General features: G+C 39.3%; 1 protein-coding gene across 4 annotated transcripts in view; it reads left to right on the top strand.

Annotated features, from left to right (window-relative positions):
- The window catches only part of KITLG (KIT ligand), a 129,379-nt gene that overhangs the window by 42,247 nt on the left and 75,034 nt on the right, over window positions 1-12,098 (top strand). For all 4 annotated transcript variants that reach the window (XM_007503137.3, XM_016425694.2, XM_056798618.1 and 1 more), the window contains exon 2: window positions 10,342-10,455. In XM_007503137.3, the coding sequence (XP_007503199.1) occupies window positions 10,342-10,455 (114 nt within the window). The remainder of the gene's footprint in view (window positions 1-10,341; window positions 10,456-12,098) is intronic.

The raw sequence follows: 12,098 nt of genomic DNA, 5'->3' as shown, positions 1-12,098 counted from the left end.
TCCACACTGGTTTTCTCATTCAATACTCCATGCTTTTCCTTCCCCTGGCTTTCCTCCCTTGCCCTCCCTCATGCCTAGCATGAACTCCCTCCCTTTCCCCTTCTTAGAATACCAAGTTTCCTTTGAGGGTTAGCTGAAGCACCATAGTTTATAGCTGGGTTTTCTTGATTCTTCTCTCTGCTAGTGCCTTTCTCTTAAAATTATTTTGTATCTATTTTGTATGCAGTACATGTTGTTTCTCCTGTCTAGATTATAAACCAGGCCCCCCAGAAGCAATGCTTGATTGGGAGGAGTTACGCTGCTCAGTTCTGTACTCCCTGGAGCCTAGAGTCCTCCTCTGCACCTGGCCAATGTATCCTCCTTCCCACAATCACCTTCTACCTTTCTCTGAAGGCTTTATGAAACATTGTCTCCCTTCAATCCAACTCATGCCCAAGGCAAGCCATCATCCTGTGTCATCACTGGTCCTCTTTGAAAATGACGGATGAGCAATAACAGCCTTTTTCTGAGAACTGTGATCAAATCATCTTTACTATTGACTTTGAAAAAGGCACATTAATGGACTTCTCCCTTCTAACACTCTGCAAATAATTATGGTTTTCAGGACCATGAAGACCTTTTCTTGACCACCATGCCTCTAGAGGTTGTGTCTCCCTGTATGAATGCCCCTTGAGGGCAGGAACTGTCTCCCTCCTGCTCCTGATGTAGTATGCACAGTAGGGACAAAGAGTAAGCACTTTACAAAGGGATTGGTTGATTAATTGAGCTATGATCCTCCCCAGTTCTCTGAGCCTCTGAGCCTCCGTTTTTCCCTCATGGTAAAATGAGAATAATATTTCTTGTGCTTGCCTCAGAGGGTCCTTGAGAAAAATCACATGAGAGAATGAATGGCTACAAAGTCATTTATAACCATCAAGGACTATATAAATGTGTTGTGGCAAAGTTATTCACATCAAAAATATTTTATGCTGAGTCCAAAAAAAATGAGCAGGCTAGATTTTTCATGGAAAAACTAGAATCTCGTTTTCTTCTGCCCGAACCACAACTAGATTAAATAAATACATAAGAGGGGCATGGTTAGCTTGACCTCAAGAGACCTGGATTTAGGCTGAATTACCCTACCTCTTTCTTGGTAACTAGCTAATCTGGTTGGCTTTCTTCCAAAGCACATTTGGACTGCCAGGGAACTGGTTGCTTTACTGGATGGTTTGTGAGATTAAAAAGGAGATGAATGTTGGTTTTGGCCACAGGTGCTGCTTTGTCCAAGGCAAGCCTCGTGCTTTTTTTAATGGGGTAAATAAAATTAATAAAGTCACTAAATAAACCATGTGGATTCTTGCTCACCCTTTAACATTGATTTGTATGTCACAATGAACTCTTCATTTCTTTAATCTGGGTAACACCAGACTTGGGCTCTCTGGCCTTGGTTCTGCCATGAACTGGTTTTTTTTTATTTGAATCTGTTTACACCTCCTGTTCCTTATCTGGGAAATGAGGGAGTTGGATGAGATGACCTCTAAGGCCCTTTCCTGTTCTAGAATTCTCTGTTCCTTAAGGCTTCCCTATGCGGTTACCTGGGGAAGGAGTTTGGTGTTTTCTGAGGTTTCGTAAATCCGATTTGTCTAAAGTACATTTAGCTTCTTGGATGGACAATATTTATCTGATCCAGTCTACCCAACTCCCACACCGATGTCTTCTAGAGCTCTGAACAGGCTTAACTCGGCAACGAGCCTTAGAGCAGGCTTTTTGCCTCATTTTGTCTCTGGGGCTCTTTAGTAAGGTGAAGCCTATGGACCCCTTCTCACAATCATGCTTATAATAAAAATGCCATTGTGATTGTTTAGTCTCTGCAGTCACGTCCAACTCTTTGTGACTCCAGGTGGGGTTTTCTTGGCAAAGATACTGGAAAGCTTTGCCGTTTCCTTCTCCAACTCTTTTTTCTGGACAAGGTGACTGAGATAAACAGAGAAATGACTTGCCCAGGGCCATACAACTAGTAAGTGTCTGAGGCTGGATTTGAACACATGAAGATACATGAATCTTCCTGACTTTAACCATCACATTCCAAGCACTGTACCACTTAGCTACCCCATAATAAAATACATAGGATTACGAGTTAAACCAAGTCATTAAAATGCATTTATCAAAAACCATCTTTTTAATGAAAACACCTCTGGCTAAGAACTTTTGTCTCAATGGGATGATAGTATAATTATATGGAGGCATTCTGGGTTCTAGATATCTACACAAAGAAACTTCCAAGCACAAATCTGGCAATGAATCCTCTGTCCATTGGCTGTGATTAACTTTGCTGTGTTTTGATAGGGGATGACTTTTTTGGCCATAACTATCTGAGAAGGTGCAGAGATGTCCATTTTTGGATCGGGTGAGGCATTCTCTTCTGATGCTCCCTGCCATCCATGTTGCTTTGGGTGGACAGAAAAACCTATGCAGCGTGTACCATTGATTCAATACCTTTGGTCCCAGGCTCTTCATTTTCTATGAACTCATTGTTTACCATGGGGATGACTGATGATAATAATTAAAAAAATAACACATCTGTAACAGCTAGGACTTGTCCTAGACAGAGAGGTTAAGCAGAAATAGGATTCATCTTATCTCGTTATGTACTCTCCTGTTTCCCCATACATAAGGATCCCCCTTCACCTCTCTTTTAGGTGTTCCTTTGCTTCTAGCAAAATCTTCTAATGGGAAAGAAACTAGTATCAGCTGTTTATTCTTTAGTACAAATGTTAACTTTTCCCAGAATACTATTTTTGCCTTATAAACTCTATTTTTTAAAAAAAATTAACACCAAACACAATTTTGTAATAGGAAAGAAACCAATACCAGTCACAACATAGTGTAAATGTTAACTTTTCCTAAATACTTTTGTCTTATAAACTGTTTTTCAGCATTCCTTTTTATTGAAATTTGTTATTTTTATATCACTTTCATTTTTGAAGATATCCTTTTTCACTTCCCTTTCAAGTGAACGATGCCTTATAATAATAAAAAAAAAGTAATGCTTGGGATACAAAGACCAAAAAAAATCCCTAAAGGCTTAACATTCTAGAGGGAGAGACAATCGGCATGTATATTAATACTTTATATGTGGAGTAAATTCAAAGTGCACATATAGTGTACTTAAATACAAGGTTTGGGGGACCCTGAGATCACTAGTAGTTGTGGAATCAGATATGGTAATATTTGAGCTGAATAGAAACATGGCAACTCATTTATGTCTTGTTTCCTTCAATTAAAATGTGAGGTGCTTAAAAAAAAATTAAGGGAAAGAAAAGAGTTAAAAACCAACCAAATGTCGACTGAACCTAACAGTGTATATATTTTTCTGTACTCATAGAGGAAAGGAACAAACATTTATAAAGCACTGACTATGTGCCCAGGAATTGAAGTGCTTTTACAGATCTTGGCTCTTTTGATATTCTTAATAACTTCTTAAGGTAGATATTGTTATTAGCCCCATTTTACAATTGAGGAAACTGAGGCTGCTGGTATTCAAGGGTCTTGCACAGGATCACAAAAGTATCTAAGTATCACAGAAGTAAGTATCTAAGGCCAAATTTGAACTCAGATTTTCTTCACTCCAGGGGTAACTAGGTAGCAGTTTAAAAAGAGTGCTGGTCTGCAATCAGGAGGATCTGAGTTCAAATTTTTCCTCAGACACTTACTAGTTGTGTGACCCCTGGGCAAGTCACTGGGCAAGACTTTGTCTCAGTTTCTTTATTTGTAAAATGCCCTGAAGAATAGAAATGGCAAACCACTCTGCTATCTTTGCCAAGAAAACACCAAAGGGAATCATCAAGAACTGGACATGACTGAACAACTTTATGACTCCAGGCCCAGCATTCTTATCTGCTGCATCACCAAGTGCCTCTAATAGATCTCCATGTGTGCAAAGAAGGAAGAGAAGTGCATTTTTTCATCTTTTCTTTCAGGATAAGCTCTACCATTTTAATTCGGTTTCTGAATTTTTTTTTAAGGGGGGAGAGTATGTGTTAGTTCTTTCTATTTCTGTTGTTCTGATCATTCTGTTTTTTCCATACAAAATTAACTCCACACAAATTAACTTCCAAACTAAACTTGTTTTGCTTTTAGGGATCCAGGACTGCTAACTAGAACGGTGCTTTAGCCAGCAGGTTATCATGAAATGAGAGCTTATCCTGCCAGGAGGGTGATCTAGAGGAAAGTTTCTAGAATGTTAAAACAAAGTAACCGAATGCAATGTGCTGTGATGCAGAAAACACACTAAAAAAATAATAGATGACTGCTTTAGATTAGTGCTTTGAAAACCACTTTAAAAAAACATAGAAGGTGAAATTATTGGGAAATTATTTTAAGACTATATTTCACAGAGAGGAAGTAGGGTCAGAGGTCTGGCTAGAGAGGGAAAGAGAAAAAGGGAAGAATATATTGTCCTATAAAAGCCTACTTTTCTAAAGACAGATAATCTGCAACTTTAGTTCCCTGCTGTGAATCCATGAAACAGACAAAAAAGAAAGCAAAAGGACCTTTGAGCAGCCAAATTTATACAATATTTATAGGAAATTTATAGGAAAATTTCTTGGGTCCTCATTTGAAAGCTGTTTACTCTTACTTTACACACAATTTTTACAAGCCTAGATCATCAGGTTTTCCAGTCCACATCAAATGAATAGACTTTAAATAGTCAAACAAATGAAGTTAGCATGAGGGAAGGGGTAGAACTACGTGGAGAGAAGAGGGAGAAAAAAATTATCTGTAGACAGAATAATTCAAAGAACACAGAAATGTGAAGTCATATAATCCAGGGGCACACATCACAGCCATTTTAGAAACTGCCATTGAGAGCTACGCTTGGTTCAGGATACCAAACCTAAACCATCAAAGGGAAGGAAGGTTAAGCCACAGAGTCTTCCAAAATTCTTAGTATGTTATGCTATTAAAGCTTAAAGCTGCATTGACTTTTGGAACCCCATGTATATTCTATTAATACTCTTTAAAAAGGCATGCCTGTATCAAAGCAATTATTTTTAACCAAAAATTTTAAACCAATTTAATCAATAACTTATGGGCATTTAAAAGTGAGTGTCATTTCTTTTTTACTTTCTTTTTCATTTCATTTACATGTAGAAACAATTTTTTACAATTGTTTTCTGACATTTTGCAAGTCAGATTCTCTCCTTCTGTCCCTCTATTAACTTCCTGAGGCATTAAATGCTCTGTTATAGGTTAAATCAGTGCTTTCATAGAATATATATTTCCATATTCCCCATGCTGTGACAGAAGACATATATCACACGTAGAAAAAAACTCATGAAGGGAATAAAATGAAAGATAGCATGCTTTGATCTGCAATTGGATTCCAACAGTTCTTTGGTGCTGGATAGGACTTTTTATCTTGAATCCCTTGGGATTATTGTGGGACCTCATCTTGCTGAAGTTTAGTCCTTCACAGTTGATCATTGTGCAATATTTCTGTTACTTTATACAATGATCTCATGGTTCTGCTCACTTCACTGTGCCTCAGTTCATAAAAATCTTTCCAGGTGTTTCTGAACTCATCCTGTTTGTCACTTATGGTGCGATGGTATTCCATTACAACTATGTACCACAGCTCGTTCATCTCTTCTCCAGTGGATGGCCACCCTCTCAGTTTCCAGTTCTTTGCCATTACAAAGAAAGCTGCTAAAAATGTTTGGTTCAAATATATCCTTTTCCCCTATTCTCTGATCTCTTTGGAGTACAGACCTAGTAGCGGTATTGCTGGCTCAAAGGATGTGCAAAGTATTGTTGTCCTTTGAGCCTGGTACCATGTTATTCTCCAGAATAGTTTTTGTCAGTTCATAGTGCCCCAATTTTCCAACATCCCCTCCAGAATTTATCATTTTCTTTTTGGTCATATTAGTCAATCTGATAGGTGGGAGGTGGCATCTTGGAGTTCTTCATTTATTTTTTAATCAGCAGCCATTTATTATGCACCTATTATATTCCCCAAATTTCCTAGGTCTTAGAGTTTCTTTGAAATGAGCTTATATTCCAATGGGTGAGATAACAAATGCATACATCATAAGCTTATATAGCATGATTATAAAGTAAATAAATACAAATAAGCTCATAGTTGTTAAATCTAAGGTAGTTTGGGAGGGAAGACCCTAGCTTCTGGGGAGGATTATTAAGAAAGTTTTTTTTGCAGAAGATGGTCCCTGAGATGCCTTTTAAAGGAAGAGAAGAAGGACTCTGAGGCCGAGGTGAGAAGGAAGGGCATTCTAGGCATGGAGTGATGAGGAGATGAAAAATCCATCCTTGGGTTGGAGCAGCTTTCCAGTGATGCCAATGTTATGGAACCAGGCTCAAAGGGCCATAATACTACGTATACCCTTTTACCCAGCAACATTCTGCCAGATAGAGGAGGCATGAACTGCAAAAAGGGATGCAGGACAAAGTCCTAAATATGGTTCTCAGTTTAGGCATGGGAACAAAATCCTTTGCCTATATCAAAATGCTTTGTGGGAGTTAGTGAAAATAGGAATATCTATTGGTAAAGAAGCATGAAAAAAAATATGTGCCGTAAAAAGATGGAGAAGTTAGAGGAATATCTTTCCAATATAGAATACTTCCATAAAAATTAATTTAGATTTTCAGTACTAGATTTTAATTTTTACAAAACAAGACAATTATGTTCTCAATGGCAGTCTTATTCTAGTTCCTCATGATAGGAAGAAAGTACCCCTGGGATTTTGAAGGTGACCCTAGTGGACCATAGCCTTGGAAGGACCTGTCAAGCTGAAAAGGCAGGGATGTCGAGTCAATGGGTATAGAGCATTGGATCTAGAGTTAGGAAAGACCTGAGTTGAAAGCTTGCTTTGTATACTAGCTATGTGACTATTTAATCACTGACTACATCAGTTTCCCCACCTGTAAAATGGGGATAATTAACACCACTTACTTTTCAGGTAATGTAAAACACTATATAAATGCTAGTTATTATTATTATCATTATTATTCCAAAAGAACTATCACCTAGGAGAGGGAATAGTTTTCTGTTTGGCCCTAGAGAGTAGAATTAGTGTTAGTGAATAAAAAATTGCAAAGAGACAGATTTAGACTTGATATAAGGGCAAACCTCTTAATAATTAGTGTGATCAAAAGTGAACTGGGATGTCTTGGGAAGGAAAGGTTCATCCCCCTTGCCCCCATTGGAAACCTAGAAACAAAGGCTAGATAACCAGGGTATAAGTTACAGCTGACTCATAGGAAAAGCTTGTTTTGAAGTGTTGAAAATATTATAAAATATATGGACAGAGGCTTGGCCTGTGGAAAGAGAGCCAAGCTCAGAGTCAACAACCTAACCTGGGCTAAGTCTGGCCTTTGGGTCCTGGAGCAAGTCATTTGACCATATATTGTCCCTTCTCTCCCTTCCCTCCTTCCCTCCCTTCCTCATCTTTTTTCAGTCATTTGTATTTTTTCAGTAATTGTGTCTATTGCTTTCCTGCTTCTGTTTCAATCTGTATTAGTCCATATCAAGCTTCCCATGTATGTGTCTCATATTCCATCATATTCAGATTTCTTACAGCCTAGAATTATTCCATTTCATCCTTGTATCACCATTTATTTAGCTCTGCCCCAGTCCTTGGGCGTCTACTTTGTTTATAGGTAGGTGCACCTATAAAAATGCTGCTAAACAATATTCCTTTAAAAGAACCTATACATTTGTGTCAGGCATTAGGATGGAAGGCGTCTCATTGTAACATGCTGCAGAAAGCAAGTGTGTGTCCATGACTCTAGGTATTTATAAAACACTGGAGCAGCCAAGTATCAGAGGCATGCTGGGAAAGTCCTCGCCGTTGTTCCCAGAGGTTTCTGGTAGAGCTCAGATAAAGTTATTTCTTGGGGAGAGAGTGAGGAATGGGGTAGGGTGAGGAGTGAAAATTATTTTATTTATGAATTGCTTAGCATTGTATTTCTTTGGATTTCTTGTTTGCATTTATGTTCTGTTTTGCCTTCTAATTATATTTGTATGTGATGCATATTGCTTACCCAGTGGTAAGCTCAGTAAGAACAAAGGACCAGCTTTTTATTTGTCAAGGTCTCAGATTCTTGGAGTTGGGAAGGGCCTCTGTCTGTGAACAGAATGTTACCAATAAGTGGTCATCTGCCCTTTGCTACTAAGAGATCTCTGTCAGGTTTTTGATATCTCTTATTCTTTAGGAGTTTGCTCCTACATCAAGTCTACAGTTGCTCCTTTGCCATCTTTACCCATCATGCCTAATTCTCCCCTCCAAGACCAAACAGAACAAATTTATGCCCTTTCCCCAGGTAACTGCCTTCTCTATCATTGTGTCCCATCCACACTCAGCACAGTGCTCTTTACAATGATAAATGCTTTAATAAGTGGTAAATAGAGAATATTGTGAGATTTTTCACTTATTGAATTCAGCTCTCATCCTGATTTCTCCCTCCCTCCCTCCATACTAAGTATCCCTTCCAAGGGAGGAGAACAATAAGGACTAATCAACTGGGGTTAAATGATTTACCCAGAATCACCCAGCTAGGAAGTAAGATTATTGCTGAAAGCAGGTTAAATGGTAAAGCAAGGTAGGCTGCATTTTAGAACTCTTGATCACATGATTTAGAAGTAAACGGTCATATCAAATAGAAGCCTTTTCATTCTCATAGTCTGTCGCAAATAACTCTTGTCCTTTTTGCTCTGGTAAAAACAGTCTACATTGTGCATTTTAACTGCCAAAGGATAGGCTTTGTAATTATACGTTATTGTTAACACTAGCTGAAAATACTTTTAGCTGTGTATAATTATGAAATACTTTAAAAATGCCCAATGCTGATTTTCATTTTCAGAAAAGCATCTCTAGTAGCTAGAAGTATCAGTGTGTTAACAGTCAAGGGAATCTTTTCACTCAGATTCATTCAACAAGTATTTATTAAACATCTAAAGTGTGTGAAGGGCTGTGCTAGGAGCTGGGACTACTCCCCATCCCCTCACAAAGCCCCAGAAGCCCTTGCTTTCAAGGACAGTACATTCTATTGGAAGAAGCAACCCATGTGGACATATAATTCACTTCAATTCAGCATGAAATACTGTGCAAAGCAGAGAAGTGAATTAACGCTACAATGTCAATGGCAGATCAATGTTTGTTTTTTAAAAACTTACCTAAATCTTAGAATTGATACTAAGTACTGATACTTAGAACCACAGAACAGCAGTAAAGACTAGGCGATTGGGTTCAATGACTTGCCCAGGGTCACACAGGAAGGAAGTGTTTGAGGCCACATTTGAACCCAGGACCTCCCCTGAGCCACATATCTATGCCCAATCATTGGACATCCACTTTGAGTCTCTTTATTGGCTAGCATCAAAGAGTTTACATTCCACACAAGAGAAGCAACAGGCAGTTGGATAATGTAATTCGACTCAACAATCATTTTAGTGAGGTGCTTACTGAGCCAGTTGCAGTCCTAGGTCCTGAGGGACACCAACATTCCTGCCATCAAGAAGCCTACATTAGAGTTCTATTCCCAGTCATGCCAGAAGGAGGTTAGAAGAGAGTAGAGAAGGCTTCCCGGTGAGCATTTACTCTTGGGGAGTTTCTCTGGCTCTGGAGCGGTTGTCCTTTCTTCCTCCATTTCAGCTTGATGAGCTTTTTATTTCTGTTGAAGTCCTTGCTCCTCTTTCCCCAATCTTTGCCAACGATTGTACACTGAAGAGAGAGAGAGTTCTTTGGGGTGCCCTTAGGGGATGGATTTTATTCATTCTCTCAGTTGGAGAAGAAACCTCTAATGATGAATCCAAGGCAAGTTGGTACAGGTTGTCATTTCCACAAACTCTCCACTGGGGAATTGGCCTTAGGGAGCCTTTGGCAAACGTTAACAGTAATACTATTGAAGGGACTATTAGGGACCAGATTCTCCGTTTTGATTGAACTCGGATTATTATTCACTCATTTATTCATTAGTGGGCACAGATTGGATACTTTAGAATTAAAGTTTTATATGCTTAAATAAGCCAGTGGGTTGTTTCTTTTCTTTCTTTTTTTTTTTTAACCCTTACCTTTCATCATAGAATCAATACTAAGTAATATTTCCAAGGCAGAAGAGAGGTAAGGGCTAGGCAATGAGAGTCAAGTGACTTGTCCAGGGTCACACAGCTAAGAAGTGTCTGGGCCAAATTGGATCCCAGGATGATGTCTCATTTCTAGGCTTGCCTCTAGCCTGGTTGTTTATAAAATAGTCAAGTCTTCTATTTGAGCCTAAGATGATCAATGGCTCTGATTACTTTCATGCCGATGGTCACTGAGCAATAATTGTTCTCTTTTTATTTAGACTTGGATTATCACTTGCATTTATCTTCAGCTGCTCCTATTCAACCCTCTCGTCAAAACTAAAGGGATCTGTGGGAATCCTGTGACCGATGATGTGAAAGAGATTACAACATTGGTAAGAAAAGAATACATGGGGAAAGGGGGCGGGCGTTTTTCTGAGATGAATTGGAGGGGAAGAGCCAAGCATGCTGGCTGGTTGAGGGAAAAAGGCAATTAATCACTTCCTTCAAAAGTCACTGGAGGTAAGTGAGGACATTTTCAGGAAGACCCAAGGAGTTTGTAGATGGAGGTGCCAAAGCATGAGATGGCAGGTGATTAATGAGTCACATTTTGTCAGTTCCTCAGTGGCTTAACAATGACTCCTGTGCTTGTTCCCTGGAGATTGCCCTTTTCTTTTCTTAAAAAAACCAACCAAACAACAAAACCTTCCCCTTCCATCTTAGCATCAATACTGTGTATTGGCTCCAAGGCAGAAGAGTTGTAAGGGCTAGGCAATGGGGGTCAAGTGACTTGTCCAGTGTCACCCAGCTGGGAAGTATCTGAGTCCAGATTTGAACCCAGGACCTCCTGAAGGCCACCCTTTTCTTGTTTCTTCTCCTCATCCACATTCTTTCAGATGGCTTGCATGGAGAGGGCAGTATTCAGATGTTATTCCTCATTCTCTTTAGATGGTTCCTGTAATCACTTCATTGTTAGGTTACACAGAGTAGGGAGGACTTGAATTCAAATCTCCAAATCTGACACCAGCAAATTGCTTATCCTTTCTAATCCTCAGCTTCATCAGCTGTAAAATGGGCTTAATAAGAGCTCTACTTACTTCACAGGTTTGCTGTGACTCACGTATACAAATGTAGGCAAAATATGTTGCAAGCCAACAGCTCTTTCTGGATTCCACTCCATGCCTCATTTAAATCAAGTGGACCTGCCTTCGTTAAATGAGGCAGAATGCAGGAAATATCTTTCCATTTGGTTGGTAACGGGAGAATTCACCCAACTATACTAAGGAATGGACTCTTTCATCAATATAATGAGATGATTAGATTCTATGATGTTTAACCAATCCAAGTCAACAAGTTTTAGTCAGTATTTACTTACTGAATTAGCATGGCAGCTAATTAGGGCAAGTTAGCCAAGTGGCACAGTGGACAGAGTGGCTGGCCTGGAGTCCCGAAGATTCATCTTCTAGAGTCCAAATCCAGCCCTAGACGCTTTCTAGCTGGGGGACCCTGGGCAAGTCATTTCACCCTGTTTGCCTCAGTTTCCTCATTGTAAAGTGAGCTGTAAAAAGAAATGGCAAACCACTCTAGTTTCTTTGCCAAGAAAATCTAGATGGGGTCATGAAGAATGGAATCTGACTGAAACTGAACAAGCACCAGAGATACAAAGAAAGGACAGAAACGTCCCCTGCTCTCAAAGGGTTTACAGTCTAATGGGACAGACACCCTGCAGACAATCGGGTCCAAAGATGACATAGCTAGGATGGCCGTATGTTGGCTATTATTTGATTTAGTCCTGACTTTTGATTTCATTAGTGTAGAGAAGTGGTGTAAAGCTCAAGCAGATGCTGGGTCCACTAAAGCTCGCAGAACAGTCCTTAAGGAAGCAGATTGACTGAGAAAACACAAATGAACTTCATTCATGTTCTATTGAATCTTCATTTTAGAAAATCCTTCCCACCCCACACCCCACTAAAAAGAACAAACTAATCATAACAAATACCCAGGGCCAATCAAAACGCATTGTCTCAAAGCCATATAC

Source organism: Monodelphis domestica, chromosome 5 (assembly GCF_027887165.1).
Source record: "Monodelphis domestica isolate mMonDom1 chromosome 5, mMonDom1.pri, whole genome shotgun sequence".
Classification (NCBI taxonomy): domain Eukaryota; kingdom Metazoa; phylum Chordata; class Mammalia; order Didelphimorphia; family Didelphidae; genus Monodelphis; species Monodelphis domestica.
Note: the sequence above shows the minus strand (reverse complement) of the source record. Positions and strands in the feature narration are given on the sequence as shown.